Source organism: Alligator sinensis, unplaced genomic scaffold (genome assembly GCF_000455745.1).
Source record: "Alligator sinensis unplaced genomic scaffold, ASM45574v1 scaffold1273_1, whole genome shotgun sequence".
Classification (NCBI taxonomy): domain Eukaryota; kingdom Metazoa; phylum Chordata; order Crocodylia; family Alligatoridae; genus Alligator; species Alligator sinensis.
The window spans coordinates 877,573-904,602 of record NW_005842653.1 but is presented as its reverse complement, the minus strand read 5'-3'; the positions used below and the strand labels follow the sequence as shown (position 1 = coordinate 904,602).

At 47.1% G+C, this 27,030-nt stretch overlaps 1 protein-coding gene across 5 annotated transcripts in view; it reads right to left on the bottom strand.

The window, feature by feature from the left end:
- The window catches only part of LOC102370824 (NCK-interacting protein with SH3 domain-like), a 69,933-nt gene that overhangs the window by 16,692 nt on the left and 26,211 nt on the right, over window positions 1-27,030 (bottom strand). For 4 of the 5 annotated variants that reach the window (XR_003096244.1, XM_006033698.3, XM_025215574.1 and 1 more), the window contains exons 2-5: window positions 10,416-10,528; window positions 8,291-8,492; window positions 2,883-2,970; window positions 1-498 (exon numbers count right to left, since the gene is read on the bottom strand). The exon at window positions 1-498 is cut by the window's left edge and continues 131 nt beyond it. Coding sequence is in view for 4 of the 5 variants with exons in the window: in XM_006033698.3 (XP_006033760.2) it covers window positions 1-498; window positions 2,883-2,970; window positions 8,291-8,492; window positions 10,416-10,528 (901 nt within the window). In the remaining variant the exon portion in view is untranslated. The remainder of the gene's footprint in view (window positions 499-2,882; window positions 2,971-8,290; window positions 8,493-10,415; window positions 10,529-27,030) is intronic. The other variant, XM_025215575.1, reaches the window with a different exon arrangement.

Genomic DNA, 27,030 nt, shown 5'->3' with positions numbered 1-27,030 from the left:
GCACCAGCTCGATTAGCTCAGCACCGATCGTCTTTGGCACTGATACAGCCAGGCTGCTGGGTTCTGGGGCCAGGGACTCCAGGGCAGTTGCCTTTTTCTCTTCAAGGGAAAGTGAGGTGAAGGCTTCTAAGCCTGCTGGGGGAGCCGGAGTGGTCTTCTTGACCTGTGGATTCTTCTCCCCATCCACAGTGAGACACCTTTGAAGCCCTGCTTCAGTTGGAGGGGCTGGGGCAGCCCTCTTGGTCTGAGGAGATCTGGTTATACCATCCTTTGCTGAAGTCCCATGCTGTGTGTGGACAGAAGAGCCAAAATCCAAGCTGCGTGATATGGTAGTGTGCGCACTCCTGCTGGGCACGGGTGGCGGGGTGTTGGTGGGGCTGGAAGTGGCTGTTGGGAGACACATTTCCGAGGGAGTGGAACCAGTGTACAAGCTATCGAGGGAAGTGGAGCTCACAGAAGAGGCACCAGAAACTGACCCAGAGGTGATTTCCGCAGCATCTGAAAAAAGGAACAATTAAAAAGGCCTTAGCAACAGCATCAAAGAAAAAGGAAGAAACAAATTGCCACAGCCCAGTCCATTAAGAAGCTCATTGTGCATGCTACCAAAGCAGTTTAACTCCTTTTCCTGGCTCACTTATCTCAAAACAAAATTGTATTAGCTCTCTCTTGAGCATTCCAATGCAATCACCTCTTTAGTAAAGGGGAAAAATCCTATTCCACCGAGATGAATTTGCTTCAAAGAGCTCACAGCTTCACAGGGTGAAATAGCTCAAGGAGAAAGGAATCTTTTCCCCTGAATTTAGACAGTAACTTTCTCCCCCCACATACTGAGCATGATGTTTACTTTTGACATGGCCGAATACCAAACTCTGTAAAACTGTGGCAAGCATCTTCTTTCCCTCCTGCAGAACAGACCGTGGGGTTGGTGTAGTGTCAAAAGCAAGAAAGAAGCACCAGAGCATTTGGCTGGCAGGCACCTATGGTTTCTCCCTCTAAGCATTCTATATGATTAACTTCTAAACCCCAAAGACATATTGCTGGCTGCCCTACCACTACACGATCACTTGCTATGGTTTATTTTGGGGTGCACAGTCCATTTTAGATATGGCTAACTCCAGCCATAGTGCTTACGCCATTTCTCTAAGGAAACCAGCTCAAAATCTAATTGGCCTCCTTGTCAGGACATTTATTCCCCCACCAGCCACAATATTCACACAGCTTTGCCTTGCAATTTCTTAAAAAAAACAGAACTGCAGAAATGTATCCCACATCAGCCTCTCACAGCTCGGCAGGGAGACACAGTCATTCAGGCAGAGTGACAGAGCCCAATCACTCCCTCTCTGAACCCCAAATTAAGGGATTCACAATCTGTGGGAGGATGAAAGTCCCCCTTCAGGATGACCTTGATTCCCAAGGCAAATTCATTCCAATTTTGTATGCTGCACCAGCATTCACATTACCGCTCGCTGTTCTTTACTGGCTCACCTGTTTATCCACAGAAAATAAAAATCTCCTCAGGCAATGAGCATTATCCCCAGGCAAAGGGAGAGAGATCCTCTTATGTCACCAGGACATTGAAAAGCCTTTTCTATGCTTGTGCTGTGAGAGGCTTCAATAATCTTATTCTACAACCAAGTCCTATCACTAGTTGCACATCACTGGCTGAGAAGCCCCCCGTCAGGCCTCCCCCCACCTTTTGAAACACAGAATACTGGGATCTTCAGCACCATTTGCTCTCCGGTCAAAGACAAGTAGGGTTACATGAACTATACAATCTCCTAAAAAGCACTCCCCCATTTTCTACTTTCCTCCTCTTTCTAAAGATAACAGTCCACATGCTGCAGCTTCCACTGGATGTCACCTAATGAAAGGGGCAGTGAAAACTACAGCAGTGAGAGGTTGCACTGTTGTGATTTAGTGTGGAATGGCGCAGGTTGGGTGCCTGTCCCATGTTTCAATTACCTGCCCAGAATCAGTCAGCTCCATCCTATATCTCACGTGATCACTGAAGAGAACATGACTGAGGTTGGGTGGGGCTGGCTTTGGTCACAGAACAATTGTGGCAGGACAAGAGAGCATCATGGCAATGCACCACCACACAACTAGTGTCACAACAGAATGGCTTTCCTCATTCACACCCCAACTAAAAATAGGTCCTCAGACAGCGTCAACTATATATTTATTTGTGTCAGCCCATTAGCACTTCTGCGGACAAGATTGCAAGTTTTCATGTCCACAATGGGGTCGGTCTGTCTGCAGGATGTACGCAGCTGATTTACAGCAAGGGGCTGCAGGTGGCATGCTTCTGCCTTTTGGCTAGACAAGGGACCGGCTTTGCCAAACTCTAACCTGAGGAACAAAGAGCTGGATGGACTGCCAGCAAAAAGCTCCAACTGAATGCAAGCCAGTTCCTCACTGCATTAATACAGAGCTCCCCCTGGCGACTGACCAGATTTATCACATCCAAATGCAACAACATCCCTCTCCACACCCCAACTTATCATTCTACCTGGCCAAAACAATCTCAGTGGTATTTGTGCAAAACTACTGGACACAAGGACCCCAACCCACTGTGGCTGCAGGCATCTTTCAAGGAAGCAAGCGGAGCAGAACGTTGCAAAAGCTGCTTTTGCAAACCCTGCCTCCAGCCAACACTGAACTCCTGAGAAGTGTTCAACTCCATTGGAGATGATGGGGAGAAGAATCCACTGGTGCTGGACCAATATTGAATTACAGGGTAGGGAGAAAACAGAGGTCCCCAACCCACGGGTGTTATATTTAAGAACCAGGAGGTAAACTTTAGCCCGTTGTCCCAGCTGCTGACAACACGCTCTCCCTCCCCTCCTGCCCAACATCCAAAAAGAGGGTGTCTGTCTCCTTACTTTTAATGGGCACTGCTGTCTGTGTGCTCTTGCGCTTTTCTGGTGGTGGTGGTGTGACGGGAGCAGCTCGGCGCGGCTGCGGTGGGATCTAGAAGGGAACGTTTTAGAGCAATCAAAGGAGGCTGACAATAAAGACATTCGGTGTTAGAAAGCCTTTCTTTGCGCACATGTGTAAATTTGTCCTTACGTCTCATCATTCCATAAAGATCCCTCAGGAGGACAGATATTAATAGGCAGCTTCCCGCAAGAACAAAGCCAAACTCCAAAACCCCCCTCCCACTGACAGGAAAAGCGGCGCTTGTTTAATTGCTATGTTCAGCAGCGTGCAACATTTGTGTCTCGCAGACCTGTCAAGCATTTACTCCTTTCTTATTCCAGATGCAATCCCACACGTTCGCCATGACTTTACACTGCTCTCAATAGCTCCACAGAGGCAGCAAACAGCACATATTTAGACACTCTTCTGGAGAGATCCATCGCATTAGCTACAAATACCCTTGAAAACAGACAAAGCCAACGACTGAAGATATGTAAATTCCCACCCAGTTCATACTTTCACAACAATTTCTATTTGGGCAGGGAGAAAGGCTAAGGCAAGAATTCTTGTGCAAATTTACAAGCCCGAGGCTTTTCCCTATCAAGCAGCTTCAACTAGAGTGCAGCACTAGACTCCCTACAGACGGCCCTTCCCCAACATAGCTGCTTCCCTGGAAATACTGGAAAAACCAGCAAGGTCTCCAACGGCCAACACTCCAAGGCTCTGACCTGTACATGAAAGCAGGGACCCTTTCCATGCTTAAATATGCCTTTGCCACCTACAATTTGGACGAATGCAGTGGGCCACTGGGAAATCACGGCTCATGCTGAATATACTCAGCCAAGTTCAGTAGTTTTCTCCAGGAAGCAGATTTCACCAAAACTCCAAGATTTATATAAGCTGCCACTGACCTCCATCCAGCTTGGACCCACAAGGCCCAATCTGGTTTGGAGCCAGCATCCCCCACACTCACAAATAACGTTTTTTTTTTTAAATATGAGGTTCCTTTTATTCGCTTCCTTGTTTCAGAACCATTAGTTGTACCTACAGCCTTGAACAAGACATGTTAAGAACCTAAATGGTGTCCCAAATGGTATGATCGAGACCCACAGGGAGTACCCCACCTGGCTCTACCATGCTCCATTGGTAACAGGATACGTGGACCATGTTCCCAGCAGCATTATCAGCTTCCTTCAAATGCAGACAGGCTTCAGAGACGGTCTTTTCAGAAAGTCTAGTAGACCATATTCTTAAAGAGTTGGTTTCTCCAGAGCTGGCCATTGCTATGCATTCTGCCGGGTTTGCATCTGTTGGGAGGTCAAAGTTGCCTACCAAGAGGTGTTTCCTTTGTTCCCTGACACCTGGGCACTGCACTGTGCACTAGGTCCTGTTTCCTTGGCAGGTTCAGCCAAGATACTGACTGTATACTATGGACAAGGTTCTGGGTACTTCAGACATATCCCGTCTCATCTCAGAATGACACAGCAGTTCAGACTAAACTGGAAGCACCTGAGCTCTTTACACGGCAAGAGGGATAGAAGTCCCCACGAGATATTCAACTGTACAAACTGCTTTTTCCAGAGGTTTAGAGACTGGATTTATTGACATCCAGGCAATACTGTGATGTACTCTTTATTTTTCTTCACCACCCAGCTTTTCTACTTCTATGACAGGTCAGGTAAATGAATGCAAGAAATTGATCCCACATATAGACCTTAGGCTGGGGAATCAAGTTGAGATCTGTGTTCACTTAATGCCCAGTCTCTTTGCTTATTCCCATCCCCTCACAGACATATAGTCAAATTGCTATATAGAATCTGAACGCTGAACTGGCCAGAATCCAGCAATGTACTTTCTTGCCCTTCAAGAATGATTACTCTTTGGCCCACAGAGACTGCACAGCTGTGAGAGTCACAGCAAAACAGAGGAGGTCTCTGTAAAGGGCTGGCAGAAGGCCCTCCCTGGCTTTGATAACTGCAGCTGTGCTAAAAAACAAACAAAAAAAGTCAGCCCTATCTTCACAGAATGTGAGGGAGCTAACTTTACAGGACACAAAGCCACTTGGCTCAGTGAACTCATGATTAGACAAGCAGCAGGATTTAGCAGCCAGCTCTGACTGGCTTATAACAGCAACCTCACACTATTTGGTAACCTACAGGGAATGGGCTCATTCCTGAATATTTCCATGGCTCCATGTACCCTTTCAAATTTGTCCCATATTTAGTTCTAATTATTATAGAAGTACTGGCTGTAAAGTGGTGCCAGGTACCACAGAACATAACCCATACACAGAGCTATGGACACCTACTTGCTAGGGGCAACCAGAACTCTCTCCTGGAAAGTGAAGCTACAATAAAACCATCAATCTCAGCAGAATCCAAGCTGCTTCATCAAAAGAAATCCAGATTCCTCAGTTAAGATGCAGCTCTTTCAAATGTGATGGCAGTAGGTCCTCAAGCATGCAGAGCACTCCTTCGCTGCTCCCCACCCCTGCCTGGCAGAGCTGTGTGCAGCAGATGAGGTGCAAAGGTACCTGGGAGGCAGCCCCTGCCTCGGCCACATCAAAGGCTTTGCTTTTCAAGAATGAGGAGTTTTGAGCGGACAGCACTGAGTTTCTCTGAAACTGACAATCTTCAGCAAAACTGTCAAGAATCAGATGGATTTCACTTAGCAAAACTGTGGGCAACAAACCAAAAAGATCCAAATGTCTTAGACAAGGGCTAGACGGAGATTTTTATTTTTTTTTAATATATTTTGTGTTCCAGGTCAAATCAGCCAAATCGGATTGATTGAGCAGGCAGAACTCAATCAGTTCTAAACACCATGTATGGCACTACAACCAGAGAGCATCCTCCAGCCCAGCTTCTCACCCTGAGACTTCAGATACTCTCATATTCACTGGCAGGCATCCTACGTACAGGCTCAAGCCCAGAGGTCTTGGGATTTGGATGCCCCAGAAACTACAGGCAAGCATCCTTCAGATACTTCCTACACTCAGTCTTAGCCCACAAGAGGCCAACTGCTTTCCCTAGCTCTCGCTGAAGTCCAGAGTTGATTGGAGATAGCATGAGACAGGCAAGAGGCTCTAAAGTCTGGGTCATTTTCAGAAATGAGTGAGAAGGAGATGTGCAAGGCATGGGCTATCCCGAGACTTGCACAAGATGGAACCTTCAACCAGGTCCAAGAACAGGTTTCAATCACCTTCCTCTTCACAGCACTGGTGTCAGGGCTGAGCTGAGGCCTGGAAGGGGGAGAGGCTCAAAAAACAAAAACAAGTCAGTATTGCTCCAAGACTGTCTTGGGCAGAAAGAAAGCATAACCATCCCGCTCGATCTCTTGGTGGCCAGCCTGGAGGAAGAAATAAGGCTGGTGCCCGCACATAGAACTAAAGCAGCACTGCTGTTATTGGCTTGCTCAGCTCTCCTGCTCCTGTTTAATCCAGATGTTGCTGGGATGGACTCTATGGTCTACAGAAAAGCCTCTAAGAACAAGAGCACAATGAGCTTATCCCCAGGTAGGCAGCCTAGCAAGCATGCAGAGATGCAGCAGGTTTTATAGCTTTTGCGACTCCAAGCCTCCTCGTTAGTGTTGGTTATATAAATGCTCTGAATCTTCCCCCTCATGCCACTTTAAACTGACGAATTACGTAAGTGTCCAGCTTGGATTTCTCCCACCACGCATTTTGTTCAGCTCAGCCCTTGAGAAGCAGGGAAGCAAAATCTGAGTGCAAGTCACCAAAGAGCTCAAAGGTTACCAGGGCAAACAGCAAGACAAAGCAGCATACCCAAGTGGTCAATGGCATCTCCCTTCAGGAATCTACTCCTCTCAATGTAATAGGTCTTTTTTTAGGCTGCTTCAGAAAGTGATTGCCTTAAGAATGAAATAGGGCAGCCTCTACTTTTAGCAGGGGACACAGGGTGCTTCTGTTGCACTTTAGCATTTCAGGAACATCCCCATCCAGCAGTGACACTCAAATTAGTCTGGTCAAGGGGCGAGCACAGTCTTACAAAGGCAACAACTTGGAGTGGGCTCAGAGACCCAATGTAGGTCGGAGCTGGGCCTTCTTATTAAAATCAAGGACTTCAGTTTCCTCCAAATCTTCACTGCAACTAGGTAAGCACAGCCTTACAAAGAAAGATGGGGATTGAACATTGCAGAGGGTTTTGTCTCCATCTCATTTTGCTCTAATGCAGCTAGCTGTCTCCTCCAGAAACAAGTAGTTCTGAGTTCAGGTGCCTAGTCAGGTTATTTTACAAGGAACAAGTTTGTCCCCACGGCAAACAAAGCACACAACAAAATAAGAAAGTATGCAAGTAACAAAACCAAAACTCATGGTCATTCTTCAGACCTAGAAAGGGGCAACACGGGGTCTGTGCTACTCCCTCAGCATGCCAGCCTCCTCTCTCCCTTGCCCTCTGTTCCTGGAGCTCTTAACTCTCCCTGTAGCTCCATCTTCATTCACTGGTCACCAGCTGCAGCTGGCTCCCAGCCTTCCAGCCAACCAGACTCTTAACTGCTGACTACCTGCAGCTGGGTCCAGCCCCCTGCAGGTTGAGCAACTCCTTACTTTCTGACTCCAAGCCATCACCCTGAATATGACTATGCTACCAGCACATCTGTGGGAGTGGAAATTCACTGCACTTGCATCTTGGCTTCATCTCCAACCTCCCAGCAGCACCCCTACAATGTAATTGGTTAGACCCTGAACAAGGGCTATAAAGACTACTTTAGCCTTCCTCTCTGAAGATTTGTTGATGCCCTACAGTAACCTTGAAACATGCTCTGTTTAAAAAGAATTCTGCTTATAAGTCATATTTCCTGTGTTTCCCCTCAGATTCATCATTACTAGAGACATACACACAAACACAGCGTCTTTACACTTTACAGCTTCAGCAGAGGAACAAGCAGCTGAAGCTGTTGAATTTCTGGGGAAATGTGATCCTAGTTTTGTGCAGATTTTACAAGAAGGAAACAAAAGCAGAGGAAAAAAGTTTGACATAAGCAGAACTGTCTCCAAATATGATATTTTTCAAAGTATTCCCTGAGGAGTCAGCAGCTCTTTAAAAAGGTGTCAAGAAAAAGACAGTAGCACAAACTAGAGCAGAGCTGGTGCATTTACATAAAATCTCATATCCTCTGGGAATCCAAAGTGCTTCACAGATTTAAACGATACATAGGGGTTGTATCAGCCACCATGGGACGAGACAAGGCAGCTGTTTAGCGGCACACAATGAATCCACACAGTTCAAGGCAAGAAGCAGAAAAATCATTCTTCAGTTTTAGTTGAATATGGAGGCAGTTTTCTTGTGCCACACACCAGCAGGAGGAATTCTGGAAGCAGGCACATAGGAGATGCTAATGCTGATGTTACCTGGTAAAGACTTTCCTCATCCTCTTGGAGCTCGGTGTTAGGAAGGCTGTGGTGTCGCTCATATCCTGTCCGGCACACCCCATTGGGCTGCCGTGCCATATCTAAATGGTGATCACTAGAGGATGGGGTCATAGTCATGCCCTGACTGGCTGGCGAGTGGCCTTTGCGGGATACAGTCTCCTTTCGATGGTGGATCAACTTCCTGGCAGATGGAACAGGAACAGCAACATTAGGGATGCAGAGGGAGACAGGAAGTCACTATTCTAGGTTACAGTGCTCTAAATTTAGGTACTGGACAGTAGCTACAATGGAGCTTCCTCAGAGGGGAAGAAAAGGTCATCACAAAAAGCAGAGTTCACAGAAAGGAGAGCACTTCAAAGAACTAAGGTTTAAACATCATGTTATGTGCTTCAGAACACTGGCGCCTCTGTGTCCATCACTGTTTGATGCGAGGCAAAGTGGATGTGCCTCAATCTACAAAACTCACATCTCACAACAAGCATTTGTCAATGGTGCATTACAAGGATGCCCTCTCCTTTGACTTCCATATCTCCAGCATTCAGCTGACTACCCAAAATGGTTTAAGTTGATAGAGGTAATGATTTCTTAGGGTGATATCTTTTATTGGACCAACTATGCAGTGTTGCGACAATTAGACAAGCTTTCAAATGCAAGATATTCTTTCCTAGGTCTCCAAACACAGGGAACCAGGCACAGCATAGTGAAAAACAGCAGAGGAGAGGGTGAGAGAAGTTCTCAGAGGTAGCAGACCTCAGAAAATTCTCAGCGAAGCAGTAAAAGGGGAAAAAACTTAGTGCTCCATGTCCCTCTCCCCCACCCAACCAAGCCATAAAAAAGCAACGAGTTCTGGATACCAACAAGTGAGATAGATGACATTTCTCAGGTGTGCTTCATTCTCCCATATCTTCTTCCCCAATAAGAAAATTGCATGCATAAAAGATCTGTTTGGTTTTTGTGAGTGGTGTGGAGATGGATTCAGTTCCATAGGGCTCTAATGGAAAAAGTTTCCCAGGAGGTCACTCTCAAGAGACAACCACCCCAAATTGTAGGCATACTTGTCAACGTATATACACCCCAATATGAAGAAGTTAGTCTCTTCTGCATCTGGAGCCTTACACACAACTCAACCTTCCCAATGAGAGGAGCAGCCAACCCCGAGTTGTGTGTAAAATTCAGAGGCCACTACCATTCAGTGCCCTTCTATTCTAGGGCAGGGGATTTAAAAACATTCTACTATCTGCAGTTTCCCCATAGAAGATATATTGCACAAATTCAGTCTTGAAACTGCTCTGTACCACTGTTATGACACTGTATGAGCTGGCCTTTAAGATGCATCTTAAGTGTTTCATTGCCAGGGCCTGGACTGCAGCCTCACAGGGCAAAAAGACCAAGCTACAATCAGGAAATGAGGACTCCTCAACTGGGAAGAAGCACAGCTAAATGTCACCCAAATGAAGCATAAAGATCCTTCCACTACTTCACTCATCAGGCAAGAGGGATTCCTTCTGGTTCATTTGTCTAACCAGGTGCAGCTTTAATGAGAAAAGCCAAGTGATCTGGGAGTCCAGGCAGGGAGGAGGGCACAGATCTGCACTTGATAGATAGGAAATGTGAATAGACAAAAAGCAAGCGCTCTCACCTGGCCTGAGCAACAAGGACAGAGCATCTCCTCTTCACCCATCTGCAGAAGGAGCTAGCAAGGAACCTTGGATATGAGGCAACACCCCAATTCACTGAGGTAAGTTTAGATTGGCAAACAGCTGTCCAGGGAGTTGGGGCTGTTCTGCAACGGGCAATGGGGGCTTATGGCTGGTGACTGGGAGAAGGGGATGTAGGAGGAGGCTGGGGGCTCAACTGCTCACCTGGCTCCATTCCCTGAGGAATGGAGGGATAGCCCTCAGCATCCCAGAGCTTTCTTTGCAATGCTGGGGCCCTAACTGGCAGCTGCCAGCCAACAGCCCAGCAACCCCTTCTTAACCACAGCCTATACAGGAGCAACCAAACTCATGTTGTGCCTGTACTGCTAAAGTCATGTCCCCCACCTCTTCCAGACCAACACAGCCCACTGCTTCCCCCATCTGCCCCAGCTATCTGCTATACTTACTGGAGGACATCCCTCTGCTCCAAGTTGTACTTGCCCCCATTCTTCATAGCTGCATTGTGTATAGCCTCAATGGCTCGATCAATAGACTGCAGAACCACATCTTGTTCCAGGACCTGCAGGACACAGTGTGGTGATACATATTACCATGCCACTTCATTTTCAGATGCTTTCGATTTGCAATTTACAGCAGGTGATAAGAGTAAGACAACAGAGATATCCGACGACCAATGGAAACAAGAACTAAGGTTCTAAGTGCTCACTCAGGTCTACAGCTTGTTTGCACTGTCCCGAGCTATTCTTTATTCATTAAAATTAAGTCTCTGTCTGTCTGTCTCTCACAATTTTGAAAAACCACCAAGTTATATATAAACTTGGTAGTTTCTCAAACAGATCTCTTTAAAAAGAAAAAAGGAAACAATGTACTCAAAATAGCTTGCATCTTTTCAAGATTCATCTTCAAGAAAAAAAAAAATATGTTTGGAAGAACCAGTGAGTACATTAGAGCTCCCTACATCAGCCTTTGGGTCTGGAAATTTCAACATTTTGTTGCAAGATCCATCATACAATGTCACCTTCAGATCAACTCACATTCACATTGTAATAGGGAGCTTCTGAGCTTCCACTGCAAAACCTGCTTTGTTCCAGGCTCCCTTCCTCCTGCTGCCCTCACCCAGCTCCAGAGTAATACACACAGCAAGGCTCTGGAGGCCATGTCAAGATCCAAAGGCCCTTGTGTGGCAACTGGCTACAATGTTTGCATGTTTGCTCACTTGTTTGTTAGTTTTATATTAATTTTGGTGCTTGAAGCAGGTTTTCCAATCTCCCTCCCCCGCCATCCCTCCGTGTATTGCTTGCCCTTGGAATTACAAGCCTACCTAACAGCCAGTTTAAAACATTTATTGAAGAAACTAACACTAGCTTTTCAAGACGCTAAGCACCAAACTTCATCCAGTTCATTCACACAGGGTGCATCTACACAAGACTCCAACCGTGCAGTAGCTGAATAATACTGTGCAGTAGCGTGTCACAGCATCAACAGTATTAATACACTACTGCGCAGTAATATTAGGCTACTGCACAGTTGCATCACTTAAGAAGTGTTTGCCAGCATTACTGCACATTTATTTCATACTTGATTATACAAGCCCTAAGTACATGTGCAGTAGTGTCTTGTGTAGACACACCCACAGTGTCCAAAACCTCACACAGCTGAAGCACTTTTCTCAGCCCAGAATTATGCCTCAGCCTTCCTTGGACATGTCGTGGTACTTCCATTTTAAGTGCTTTTGCATCTAGCCCCGTCTACATAGCTTTCAAATCCTAGGTCAGATTCCCCCACCTACAGTAGGAGATACTAACCTTAGGCCCCTGACAGACATGCAAGTAAAGGTGAGATGGGCTCTTACATATGATCCGCCCAATCAAGCTTCCTGCCATTCCACATGTGCATGGCCAGAGGTGCGATTGTGGGATCCACCATCACACCTTACTGCCAGTGCAGGGGGAACCTAGGATTACGATCCAGACTCTCCCTGCAGTGTTAAGTAGCAAACTCCTGAGGCTGTAAGCTCCATCAGCTGACGGGACTCCAAGCCACAGGGATGCACCCTGAGGGTGGGAGTCCCAGCCTGGACACACATTCTATTAACAGCACAATAAGAACCAGCACAAAAGTTATTACGTGTTTTTTGTGGAATAACTTAGTGGTTTATTCCTAGCTTTAATCACATCATGGATTTCTATTAACGAGCAATTGGATAACAACTCAGGATGCGATTAACTGGTTAATCAAGTCTTAAGTATAACGTGTGTCAGGGGCCTTAGCCACACAAGATGAGCTGCACACCAGCCATAAGGCCTGTACAAGAAGGGCTGAGGTAGATGGCAGCAAAAAAACACAGGGAAAGTTGTGCCAGTAAACAAGGCTTCTGAGAGCATCTTTCTTCTGAAGATCTAAACACTTTAGCAATGATAGGGCTCGTATTTCTATACAGCCAAGCCCAGGTCCAGGACAGACCTTGCACTGGCCAGTCATCTGTCCAAGATCACAGCGTGTCACCAGCAGAATTATGAACAGTGCCCAGGAGCCCTGACTGCTAATTTGCTGTGCTGACCATTAAACACCACTGCACTCTCAGTTCTGTGCAAATGACGGTTGCAGGGATCTGGAATCAGGCACTGGCTGCAGCTGCCTAAATGCTGAAGGTCTCCTTCATTTATTTATTTTTTTTTTTTTGCTTTGTCCCTTCCCTGCATGGTAACAACCATTTATCTGGCCACAGAACACTTGGAAGCTCATCAAAGATGCACCTTAATTGGCCTTGGGGGTTACTGCCATGCAGCATACGGCAACCCCCTCCCCACAGGGGCCAAACATGCTGCCTCCACAGCCCTGCTGTGCAGTTTTCTGATAACACACTATGTATTATTTATACACCGATTAATTACTAAGCCAAACGTATATTTGCAGCAACCTGCAGACAACACTGAAAAACTCCACAACAAGGCAGTGAATCAAAGTCCCTCTCTGAAAAACACTGCATTTTTCAAACAGAAGAAATTTAGTTTTCTTGGAAGACAAGAGATAAGGAGAAAACAGCAGGGGGGAAAATTCAAATTCTGTTCAAATAAAACCATCAAATCCCTAGAATACCAGATCGGGGGCTGAACCACCACTCAGCACAGAAAGCAACTCGGGAAGGAAGCCTTCGAAACGGCCCCGTTTCCACCTATAACGAAAGATCTAATTACGACACCAAAGCAGGGCTCACTGAAATCTACTTAAAAGGAGCACTGGGGAGGGAAGGCATTTCACAGAATGCATTTCATTTTCTGAGAAGATGGGGTGGGGAGGAGATCAAGGCAAGTTGTGCATTTCCTCTAGGGAAAGGAAAAAAGAAACAGTAAAGAAATCTTCAGTGCCTCCTTCCAAGCGACTGGAGGAGGTCCTTGGAAAGCTACAAACAGCCCCGCTTGCTCATGTTTTAGGCCCTCCACTTGCAAAGTCCCTGAACTGCTTCCAAACACCCTACCATTTGAAAGATTGATGCAACTCTTGCCAAAGCCCTACAACTCTGCCAGAGGGGTCCAAGAGCCTAATGCAGGCATGGGCAATTATTTCAGGTGGAGAGCAACTTAATGAGTTTTGGTGGACTGTCAAGGGCCGCAAGGGTAGCCCACCCCCCCAGTCACCATCTTGGGACCAAAAGTCCTATCCCTAACCTCTAACTTCTGCCACCGGAAGTCCCTCCCCTTGCCCCTAGATATACTCCTTGGTGGGGGGCAGAGTGGGGAGGGTCATCTTGGAACCAGGAAAATAAAGTCATATATTAAAAGTCAAACATCTACTGTAACATATTTTTATTTTAATTTAAAAACACATTTTTACCATGATATGTGCTTGCATAGTATATATAGAGAGGACTGCATAACAGCGCAAAAATAAGAAGCCTTGCTCTCGTATACTGAGGGAGTGTGTGGGATGTGGTTAGGGGGGTGTAGGGTATGTTTGGGGGCATGTATATGTGGAGGGTTGTGGGGGCAGGAGGAATGGGGACCCCCCCCACTGGCACACAGTCCCTGCTGCCGGTGGCAGCAGCAGCAGCCCCTCGGAGTGCTCATGGCCACCGCAAGCACTGCCACCTGGCGGTGCATGGCTCCAGCCAGTTCTGGGACCTGCACGTGGTGGCAAGGAGCAAAGCCAGGCCAGTCTGCCTCTATCATGCAGGGCTCCCCGCAGCATCCATGCAGCTCCCAGCACTTGCATGCCACTGGGAGAAGCCCTGTGTGATGGAGCCAGCTGCCTTCCCCACTCTCTGCTGCCACATGCAGCTGCTAGGACTCTGTCAGGAAGAATGGGACAAGGCTACCTGCTACTTCCAGTGGAGGCTCAAACTGCACATGGCAGCAGGGAAGGCAGCTGGCTCCATCACAAAGGATTTCCCCCAGTGGCGCGCAAGTGCCAGAAGCTGCACATGCCCTACAGGGAGCCTCACGCAATAGTGGTGGGCTGGCCTGACTCCACTCCTTGCTGCCATGTGCAACTCCCGGAACTGGCTGGAGCTGTCCACTGCTAGGCGATGTCCCCTGCACAAGCCACAAATACCCCAAGCGCCCGCTGTCTGCTGCTGCTGACAACACAGGCTGTGCCATGGGGGGGAGGAGGATTGTGGGAGGGAGTCCCCACACCCCCACCCCACATCCTCCCCACCCAAGCTTTGCACTCCTGCCACCCCCCCGGAATGCGGGCTCCAGGCTCCCGCCAGCCCCAGCCTTCACCCCACCCCCACCACCGCTTTCCTGCCTGCTGCCTGGAGCAAACGCTTCAGCAGGGGCAGGAGAAGGAGCCACTGGAGGCTGGGGAAGTCAAGCAGGTCTCCCAACAGCTGAAGCAGCAGCCCTGCTGTGTGTGCTGGCTGGGTCAGGCCCTCCTGCACAAAGGGTGAGAGTAAGGTGTGCGGGCTGTGCAAGGTACAATTGGTGGGCACCCACAGGCCAGGTGAAGACTGCCTGGAGAGCCAGATCCAGCCCACGGGCCATATTTTGCCTACCCCTGGCCTAATGACATGCTCTCTGCAATTCATGAAACTTCACCCGAAACTGTCCACCAAAAAGTTTTGAGGCCTTTCATGAAGTGCATCCCTCCCTAACCCTCGGTGCTTTACTCAAGCTGGGAGCTCTCCAAGGGAGGGACCATGCCTTTTTCTGTCTGCTCCAATCCCTTCCTTCATTTTCCCATCTGGTTCATCCTCTCCTTGCGTAACCTATTCCAAAGGAGTTGCACAAAATAATACACATGGACTTTACGTGACATCTGTGCTCTCTCACATTATTCACTCTGCTTATCAGATACCACCCTTTGTCTGGTTGCTCTGTTTAAACTGGAAGCTTTTCAGGGCTAGGAGCTGACTCTTAGAGCAAGGATGCACAAAAAAATTACCGTGAGGCAAAAGAGGATAGTGCTGTGCCATGGTAAGACCTCTGTGCACCCTTACACCACCACTAATGAAGACAGCTAACCATGGTAGCTTGGCCCTAAGTGAAGGGGACCAAGAAAACTAATCTGTGGCATCATCTACCTGGGGGCAAGTGTGTGCACACAGGCAAGTATCATGGAGTAGCAAGCACTCTGTGAATCCCCGATCTCTCATTTCACAGCAAGTTGTGCTTGTGTGTTCCCGCTCTATGCTTTTACAGATATCAGCACAAAAGGGGCCATTAGTCTCAGCTGGCCCCAGCATAATACACTTGATAATTTATGAGGCAACCACCGTACACATGATTATTTGAGACTAGCCAGGAATGGCGGATTTGCACATTTCCTGAGGTTAATCAAACTGACACTGAAAGGCAAGGCTCCATTTAGAGAGAACAAGACAAAAAAAAAAAAAATCTGCATTCAAAGGCCTGCACATTCTGTAAGGGTAGAATTCATAGTTAGATTTGCCAAGTGTCTTATCTGTCCTTTCTTTTTGCATTGCAATTTAAACAGCAGGCAACTCGCAGACCTTTCAGAGCAGTGTGTGTACTTAAAAGATCTAATCTGCTTTCACTTGCTCTTGGCTTTCTCTGCTGTATTTAAATAGTTGCTGAACATAGTAGCTGTTGCTGTAGAAGACAACTGCCAGCCTACAGCCACCACCCTAGGGATGATTTGCCTGATTGCAAGGCAGAGCTCATGGATAGCACTGTTACCTTGCTTATGTATTTATAGCTCAAGCTAGCAATGGACAACTCTTCCACCTTTTTGCGGTGGGCAATACAGATGTTTACCTAGCAGATGGGAATCCTTGAATCTACAAGTCTAGGTCTCAGAGCCAAGGGAGTAGAGAGTGGTGCTTTTACAGGTACATGGCTAGACTATTATTATCCCCCTGCTCATGTCCCCAAGCAGGAGTGCTTCATTACAAGCTAATCTATACATTCATGTACACCTCTGAGGATAAAAGAAGGTCTAGCCCTATCCATTGTTTAGTTTCTATTGCAAAGCTATGTGATACTGAAATAGTGGGATAGGAGGGCAAATAGGGGTATCTGGAGATGGAGTGTCAGCAGATGGAAAAAGACAAGATGCACACAAAATTGAACTACTCCAGTTAGGCAGGCAACGGTGTGCCCAACAACTGATGGAGCCCTACACACACCTGAAAGATTAAATGGAATTAAAAACACCTAACACCAGGTATTAACTGCACATACAAAACCCAGCTGTGCAGGCAGGGAAAGGCAGTGCTTTCCCAATAGGAAATGAAGTCTAGTGGAGAGAAAAAAGAAAGGCCAACTACAGTAACCATGAGCTAAATTCCCTAATACACCCTCAGATGGGGGACGTGCACGCAACGACTCTGGCAGAGCACATACATGTTCCCTATTTGGGCACCCACTAGCAGTTTCAGTACAGGGTGCTAGCTCAGGAGTGGGACTCCCAGCTTTAAGACTAAATCATCATAATGCAGGCTGTGGTCCAAAGGAAAAATAAATCAATAAGGCACTTTCTTTTACTTAACGTGGATGGAATCAGACTGAGATTTTAGTGCAGTATTGATTGAGACCTTATCCAAAGAAGGCATTTATACAGATTTTCTTTCCAAAAGAAAGCAGTAATAGGAAAGAGATTAATTGCAAGCTTCTGGTCTAATCAGTTAAAATACACTGCATTAGAGAGATGCAGTGCCCCACGACTGGCCTGGCAAGACAGGGCAGCCACCAAGAGACACAGGAAGAATCACTTAACCCGTGTACTTGCTGGGCAGGCTACTGCAATACAACAGAGAAGGAGTGACTTCCGATATGCTCCATCTTGTAAAACGGGGCGTCTCACTCACAAGCAGAATCCTTTACCAAGGCAAAATTCATTTCATGAGCTAGTTGCATTTAAATGGGGCACTTGGATATTACAGGAAATATTGGCATTTTCTTCTTCACCAGGTGGAAAGGGAAGTACAAAGGTGTCAGTAAAAGTGGTCTCCACTGCTCTGCCCACAAAACAACCAACAGGAAGCTTCTCCCCAGAGCAAGTCTGCAGGCTTCCCTCTCCCCTCACCCTCAACACAAGAAAGCAAATGCTCTGATAAGGAATGAGGGGCCAGTAGGGATTTAGGCTCCATATTCTGCACCTCTGGACACCTAGCAGTGCCATGCTTCAGTCCAACACGAGGAGGAGGAGGAGGAGGAGATCATACTTGCTTCCAAAGGAATAGAGACAAAGTAACTACAGAGTTCATTTCTGACATCTTGGGCAACATTAATCCCAAGACATTTGTCCTAAGAAATAGTGAGACCCTCTTGAAGTACTGAGTTGCTGAAGTACCAAAAAAAATAATAATCAAGAATTAGGCTGTGCCCCTGTCAGAGGTGGGCAACTCAGCAGGTTGAAAGTCTTGGCATTTCTCAGAGAACCTCAATCTACACACTGCTCTGTTATTATCACCTTTTTCTTCAACAGTCCTCTCCCTCATTACTCCCTGCTTTCCCACTGCCATAACAAATGCCGTGTTCCTCCCTCCATCTTGATGTCTTCCACAAGTGTCATCCCCTCAGCGCCTGGGCTATTTAAGTGCAGCCAAACAGAAAAACTTACGCAGCAGTCTAGAATAATCACACCTTTCAGAGAAGCAGTCTTCAAGACAAATAGCCTGATGCTCCGAATGAACAGAAGATGGACGGCAGCCATGCGGAGTGCACATGCATATGACATGTGTTTACTGCAGTGCACCCATTACAGAACTGACAGCGTCCTTTTGGAGACAGGCTTTCCTCGGCCTTCGGGAACGTGAGTGAAGGTGATGCTATTCCATCCCTCCCCATCTCCCCAGTTCTGCATGGGCAAGGAGGCATCTCTTCAAATGCAAAAATCAGCATCCGCTAGCAGCAACTGCCAGCAGTCAGGGTTCAGATGATCTCACCATCGCATCGTTGCTCCACGTCTCGTGACAGTGGTAAAAGCAGTGCTCAGAATCTATTCACAGCTTAGCTATAGCACAGCTGCACTCTCACAGGCTGCTGCTGAAATGGTGATATTTATTCGGGTGGTGGAAACGTCCCCCAACAGTCAGTTGAACACTTTGTTACTCTGAGATTCCAGACAGACCTCACCTACAGTCACACATTTTTTTGTTTTTTTTAAAGGAAAATTAGTCAAATCAATTATTCCAAATCTGTGAGTCATTCAAAAACCGTATGTGGCCCTACTACCAGCAAACATCTTCCACCCCCACCTGGGGCTTTAGATGCTTTCAAATCCTTTGGCAGGTATCCTACATGTAGGCCCCAGCCTGAAGCCTTGGGGTTCAGATGTCCCCAAGTTTCACTTGGCCTCAGCTGTATGGCAACAGAAGCAAGCTAGGGAGCAGTCTCCCATTTCCAAAAAATGGGTGTAAAGCCAAGATCTTCCCACTGGAAGTGAAAGTGGGAGGTTAACTATACACCTGCCAAGGTACTACCCCTTACCAAAAAAAGCAGTCATCCCCAGCAATTAGGAAAACAACCTTAGTGGTTATGGTGTTTCCCCTTCCACACACGACCCGATTCCTCAAAGCTGCCCTCTGTACTGTGGCCTTCCCAGAGTTAAGTAGGTAATGCAGATGGTCATTTTAGACCATCTGTGCTCAGCTACAGTAACAGTATAGGGAACAGAAGAGCATGCTCTTTCCTCCACAATCTGAACCATGGATGATACAAATTCTCTGTAGAACACATCAACTGGTCTGCTTTGCCCCCTTTTGCACCTCCAGCATAATCCTGTTGTCATATTTTTAGCCCATAGCAACAGCTGGGAGCTGAGAGAGATGCACTAACTCTTTCTTAGTGCATGTAACAAGGTTTGTGTTCCAGGACAGCCAGGACGCCCCGTGGTGGCCATGCAGTGCCTGCCCAGCTCCAGCTCCTGGGTGCCCTCCCCCTTCTTACTTGCCCACCATGCCTTTTACGTAATTACATTATGGAGGCTGCCTAAGGGTGCCTGAGCAAGCCCCAGTTCTTCTATCTGCCAGCAGGTCCCTCCCAGACCCTGCTCTGGTCTACCTTTTGGGTAGAGTGGGTCCTCCTAACCACCTGTGAGGCCCTAAGGCACCTGTCGCTTTAAGGTGCAGCTTTTAGGTGAGGCCCTAAGGCACCTGAGGGCTCCATCCTCCCAAATACCCACTCCAATGCCTCGCAGATACTATGCTAAAATGTGCCCTTCCTGGGCCTTGGGCTCCCGGCCCCAGTCCTTGCCTCTCTTGGGCTACAGGCTCCTTGGCCCCCTTGGTCTCCAGCTGTGGTCCCTGACCTTTGGTCTCCCCTAGACCTTGGCCCCACTCCTAGGTCAGTTGAGATCTCCGGGCTCCCTGGCCCCAGCCCTCTCCAGCTGTGGTCCCGGACCTTCAGCCTCTCTCTGGGCTCTGTACCTGCTCCTGGGCCAGTGAGACCTTCAGTCTCTCTGCTCTCTCACCCAGCTCTGGGCTATAAGCTCACCCACCCTTGTTCCCAGGCCTCTCCATTCCAGGCTTGCAGAGTTGCTTACCCCAACTCAGCTATTCAGGTAGGAAACCTGGTGCAGCTCTGCTGCCAGAAGCTCCTCTCTGGTCACCAGGGCTAGACCCCTGACTAGCTCAGGCCCTGGGCTTATGTCCCTCAAATTTAACCCCCTTCTGGTCAGGTGTCTCCTTAATTGGCCCCTGCCACACACTTGCAGGCTGCTTCTCCCTCAGCCTCTCTCCTCTTTAAAAAAAGTGACAGGCATGCCACGTGCCCCATCACAGTGCAACAGAACAAAATTCATCCTGATAAAAAACACTACTGCAGCACCAGGCAGATAAGTGAGAAGTGCCCCACGCAAGCAACCACTGAATAGTGCTGGCCAGCATATGAGCATACAGCAGTGTGTTCTTCAGGGTATATGAAAAAGGTGGCTCAGAAATAGCTCCCCAGTGTTTGCTGACTGGCTGTGGAGGGGATCTCACAGATGCACCAGTTTATAGCAGTTGTGTGCTTGAGTACCTACAGAAAGAAAAAAAATGTCACACAGGAACAGTACAGGCCAGAGCACAGAGTTTATTGCTGGCAAACAGCAAGAGGCACCAATCTAACCTGGGAGTTCAGACGGAGAGGAGACCACAAATACCAAATCTCAACTAACACAGAGTCAACTTAAACTCTAGCTTCCCGTTCTTGGAAAGGAACCCTAGAAGCTAAATACAAAGCAGTGAGCATACCATAAAAAAAATGCATAACCCACCCAACAGTAGGGCTATCTATAAACACATATGAATAGCTGCACAGGGATGGGAAGTAAAAAGAGGATCTCCCACTCCACAGGAGGAGGAAAAAAAATCATCCATTAGATTTTTCCACTTTCACTTTTAAACTTTCACATGGGTACTTAGAAATGCTGTGGATGTGGAATGTATTAGAAATCAGGATGCTAAAAGCATTAGGCTTCACTTTCAATATGTAAAAGTAAAATCTGAACTAATCTAGTGTGCTAAAGAAACAGATCAGAACAGCCAAGTTCTTGTGAAGGCCGCGAGGCTGGGTAGAACAGAGAATTGCAGAAGTGTCTGGAAGCCTAAGGAAGAAAGAAATTAAGGACTAAGTCACTGGGGACTGAGGAGAAGGGAGTCATTAGCAGATCAGATGTGTTGTCACAGGGTGTTTCAAGAGGACAATGGATGAGGGCAGATCTGCCAGAAAACAGAAGGTGGGCAAAACATGGCTCTATTTAAAGCCTAACTTAATGTCTATTCTTTGCAGTCCTGAGTTTGTGAGATCGCCATTTTTTATCCTGACAACAGTGAGTGAGAGCGCTACTGACCAGTCCTACGCAGCATTAGCAGAGATTGCCTCCTACCAGCATATTCATTTGACTCCACCTTTCTGTGACAATAGTACTTCCAGTAACCAAACAATTTCCTCAAGCCAGAGTACTGCTTAACCTGAATAGTGAGAACAAAGCACAATGGAGAAAAGGGATTTTAAGACAATGAATGGTCCTGCACACGCAGAATCACAGAAAATTAGGGTTGGAAGGGACCTCAGAAGGTCATTTAGTTCAGCATTTCTAAACCCATGGATTGCAAGAATATATAAAAGGGTCACAAACAAATGTTAAAAATAGATTCTCCTTTAAAGGAGAAAAATGTGGGAAATTATGGCTTTTCTCTTGCAGGCTGGCCGAGTTCCAGCCTGCAAGGGGCTGCTTTGCACCCCCCTTGCTCCCCACACACTCCCCACCCCGCACACTGGGGGCAGGGAGCATTAGGTCTGGAGTTAGGGGCACTGCGTCATACTGGCCATCAATGTTTACAAATGGGTCCTGGTACCAAAACAACAACAACAAAAACCAAAACCCCACTGAGAAGCACTGATCTATTCCACCCCCCTGGCTCAAAGCAGGACCAGCCCCAACTAGATCATTCCAGCCAGGGCTTTGTCAAACCTGGCCTTAAAAATCCCCATGGATGGAGATCCCACCACCTCTCTAGGTAACCCATTCCAGTACTTCACCACACTCCTAGTGAGGCACTTTTCCCCCCAATATCCAACCTAAACCTCCCTTACTGCAACTTGAGACCGTTGCTCCTTGTTCTGTCATCTGTCACCACTGAGAACAGGCCGGCTCCATTCTCTTTCAAACCCCATTTGAGGTAGTTAAAGGCTGCTATTAAATCCCCTCCCAGTCATCTCTTCTCTAAACTAAATAAAATCAGTCCCCTCAGCCTCTCCTCACAAGTCATGTGCCCCAGCCCTCAAACCATTTTCGTTGCTCTCCACTAGACTCTCTCCAACTTATCTACATCCTTTCTATAGTGGGGGGCCCAAAACTGGACAGAGTACTCCAGATATAGCCTCACCAGTGCAGAATAATTACTTCCCTCAATCTGCTGGCAACGGTCCTACTAACACAGCTCAGTATGCCATTAGCCTTCTTGGCAACAAGGGCACACTGCTGACTCATATCCAGCCTACTGTCCACTGTAACCCTCAGGTCCTCTTCTGCAGAGCTACTGCTTACCCAGTCAGTCCACAGGCTGTAGCAACGCAGGGAATTCTTCCATCTCAAGTGCAGGACTTTGCACTTGTCCTCACTGAACTTCATGAGATTTCTTTGGGCCCAATCCTCCAATTTGTCAAGGTCACTCTGAAACCGAGCCTTAACCTTCAACATATCTACTACGCCCCACAGCTTGGTGTCACCCACAAACTTGTTAAGGGTGCAATCCATCCTTTCTTCCAGATTGTTAATGAAGATATTGAACAAAACCAGCTCCCGGCTCCTGGGGCACTCCACTTGATACCAGCTGCCAGCTAGACATTGAATCTGTTGAGTCCAACAATCCAGCCAGTTTTCTATCCACCTTACAGTCCATTCATTCAATCCATACTTCCTCAGCTTGCTTGCAAGAATGCTGTGGACGATGGTATCAAAAGCCTTGCCAAAGTCAAGGTATATTACGTCCAACTGCTTTCCCCGCACCCGTAAAACCAGTCACCTCGTCATAGAAGGTAATTAGATTGATCCGGCATGACTTGCCCTTGGTGAATCCATGCTGATTGTTCCCAATCACCTTCTTCTCCTCCAATGGATTCTTTGAGGACCTGCTCCATGATTTTTCCAAGGACTGCAGTGTGGATCCTGGATCCTGCCCATCAGGTCCTTGAGGGAGTCAAAGCCTGCTTTTCTGAAGTCCAGGGACCATACTCTGCTGCTCTCCTTTCTTCCTTTTATCAGGATCCTGAACTCAATCATCTCATGGACACTGCTGCACAATTTGCCATCCACTTCTACATCCCCCACCAATTTGTCCCTGTTTGTGAGCAGTAGGTCAAGAAGAGCATGGCCCCCAATTGGTCTCTCCAACACTTACACCAGGCAGTCGTCTCCACAGCTCTCCAAAAACTTCCTGGATTGCCTGCACACTGCTGTATTGCCCTCCCAGCAGATGTCAGGGTGACTAAAGTCCCCCATGAGAACAAGGGCCTGTGATCAGGAAACTTCTGGTAATTGTCTGAAGAAAGCCTCACCTAATTCATCCTCCTGGTCTTGTGATCTATAGCACACACCCACCACAACATCATCCTTGTTGCTCTCCCCTCAACCCACATACTTTCAACAAGCCTAAGGTTAATCTCAAGTTTCATACTGGAGCTCTAAGCCATCATATGGCTCTTTTACATACAGCACAACTCCTGCTCCTCTTCTCCCCTGCCTGTCCTTCCTGAACAGTTTGTACCCATCCATGACAGTGCTCCCATCATTCAAGCTATCCCACCAAGTCTGTTATCCCAGTCACGTCATAACACACATCCATCTTCCAAATCCCCAGACACCAAGCAAGGCCTGCTGTTTCCAACCCGCCAGCAGAGTCCTCTCTGCAGCAGCTTGTCCCAAAGGAACAGCCACTAGACAACTACACCCCCTCCATCTCTAACCAAGGAAATTTTAACTGTTTCATATTCTTCTGGCTCCTGGTACTGACAGTCAACCACAAGAACTCACATTTTAATAATTACAGCATCCACATAGGCAAATTCATGCTCCTACGTGCATGCATTGACTCTATATCTGAAATGAACCTAACGATATCTGTATGCAGATTGCTGAAAATGCAATTCAGGTATGAATGGATGAGTATAAGCTGGTCCTCAATGACAGTAATGAGACAGGGTAAGTAGTCTACTCTTCTGAGACCTGGGTGTTTGGCGCACTAAATCTCACGAAGAAAATTAGAAGTAGCACCAAAGACCGAAAAATTCTTGCACCCTCACCCTAAGTCTCTGATCATAGACTTAAAGGATTGATGTCCCATCTCCACAAAGGTATCCGATAGACCTTTCGGGATGGTCTATCTGTACCCAGCTATTCCCAGTATACTGAAGTTGGCACTAAGTGCAAGGACAACTTTGGTCAACACACAGCGTGCATTTTACACAACAAACAAGAAACGGAAGCTGTCAAAAGGTGGCTTCACAGGCACCAGCTGGATTACAGGCTGATGTAGTCTCCACAGAAATCTGATCTAATTCGCAAAGAATGGGATCCATGCAAAGACAAAACTGATAACACACATAAGAGAAATTAACCTTTAGCAAACGTAGCTGATCCCAAAGGCAGTTCGGTTGAGCCTACCAAAAGAGAGCAACAGGCTGGAACGTGGCCAGCATGGTTCAGCTCTTCCCTTCCAGCATTTAAGGGTTGCATAGAAAACTGGATCTTCAGCCTATACTTATGGAGAAGGCTGCACCAAAACGATGGAAAAAAGACGACAAAACTCATGAAAGATAGTACAGCTAAATTTAGAGTTCTGCCATTTTCAAGAGAACTGCTCTCCTGCCTACCCCGGTCAACAGCTATTGAGGGTGTTGACAGCACGTTAGGACTGGTTTGGTAGAATCTTCAAAGCTGCTGAGAGGCTGAAAAAGCAAATTAATTAGTAAAAGTATACTAGTATCCAGAGGCAGAATTAACAGAGTAGGAGTTACAGAACAGTTCACCCAAGAGCTCTTACCATGTGCCCACAGAATCCAAAGTAACCTTTTCAATTCTGGACAATTTTATCCAAGAAGAATATATTTCAGAGGTGAACCAAATGCCTGTGGGGCCTGATGACTTTGACACCCCTGATTTAGATCATGCAAAACTCCAGCCTGTACCATGGAAAACAAATGCACTGTTCAACTATAAGCCGCATAAACAGCCACATGTACTTTAATAAAGCCACTAATGATGGAAAGGCAGCTCTTATACCCTCTAGGGGCAGCCTTCAAGGAAAGCCATTAGCTAAATTTTCTTCCTGGACAGATGTGAATTGCACAAAGAACTATAAACCAGACACAAATCCCAAAGACCTTTATAGCAGCTATTGGAAAAGAACATCCTGTGGTTCTTTCTACAATACCATCATTACAAAGATTAAAACCCACACTTCTATTAGCACCAACACCAACTTTGGAGAGGCCTTGAGAAGGCTTCCATAAGCAGAGAGATCCTGGCCAGGACAATCAAAGACCACGTGCCTGCTGCAGAAGTAATTAACAGACTGACTGGAAAATGTTTTCTATAGATAAAGACGGCAATTTAATACTATTTCTTCCCAGGATGCCTGTACCACAACCCACCCAGGTTTGATGGCATCACTACAACCAACAAAAGGAATTATCGTACATACTTGGTGTAACACGTGCCCCAAGAGAGGGGAATGCGATTTGAATACCATCTTATTTAACAAGTCTAGCCATTTTGAAAGCAGCATAGCAGAAACTATCTCCTGCTGGAGGATGGTAAATACGCCCCTTGCTCCCACCCTGCACAAGTTGGTACTTTGCTAGTTTCAGAACGGGCCCTTGGGATAGCAGTATGGCACCCCATCTGCCGTCTGCTAACCAAACGTCATTAATTACAACAAATATGGATTAGTTATAACAAAACCATTGGAAATGGGCTCATGATGCTGGGGCAGGCCAGGGGAAATATGCAGGTGCCTTTGGGAGGAGGTTGCACACAGAACTGGGCTGTAAGTTTTCCTCATTCTGAGCATCTAACACAGGGGTGGGCAAAATGTGGCCTGGGGGCCAGATGCGGCCCACCAGGCCATTCTATCTGGCCCGCGGGGCCCCTAAAAAATTTTAGAAAATAAATATTTATCTGCCCTGGGCTGCCTGTCACGCAGCCCTCGATGGCTTGCCAAAACTCAGTAAGTGGCCCTCTGCCCAAAATAATTGCCCACCGTTGATCTAACACAAAGCAGTTTGGCAGGAACTTGTGCTGGGGGGACTCAATTCCTGGTAAGATGGAGAACTGCGACTCCTGGTAAAGCGACCAGCGTCAAGCCAGCAGAAAAACGTAGAGGGAGGGGAAGGGAGAAGGAGAACACAAGCAAACCAGCCCAGAGCAGTTACCAAAGTGATCCTACCTTTCACTCAACTCCGACATAGATTTCATAGACATGAGGGTTGGAATGGACCTTGTAAAAACATTGCGTCCAGCCCCCTGCTCAAGGGGCAGGAAGTCAGCTAAGGTCAAAGGATCCTAGATAAAAAGTCCAAATGTTTCTTGAAAGTGCCCAGAGTAGGTGCCTGCACCACCTCGGGGGGGGAAGTCTGTTCCAAGCCTTGAGGGCTCAGACAGTAAAGAAGTTTTCTCCTTATGTCCAGCCTAAAACAGTCTTGCAGGAGTTTGTGACTGTTGGACCTTGTCATTCCCTGGGGTGCTTTGGTGAACAGGTGTTCCCCCAGCTCCTGATGCATACCCCCAATGTACTTATAGGATGTCACCAAGTCACTCTTCAGCCTGGAGAAGCGCAGGCTCAAGAGTCCCATAGCTAGGAGGATCACATCCTGGGTCTTGCTTGAGATGCACTGGTAGATGCAAGGCAGAGCTCTGTTCGCTTTGCCAGCTACGGTATCGCATTGGTGGCTCATATTCACCTTGTGGTCAATCATAGCCCCAAGTCTCTTTTGGTCATGGTGCTAGCGAGTGTACCACTGCCAATCATATAAGTGTGATGAGGGCTTTTATTCCCAAGGTGGAGCATCTTGCATTTCTCCATATTGAATGCCATCAGGTTTTCATCCACCCACCTTGCAAACCTATCAAGGTTGGCCTGGATCACCAGCCTATTTTCTAGTGTGACACACT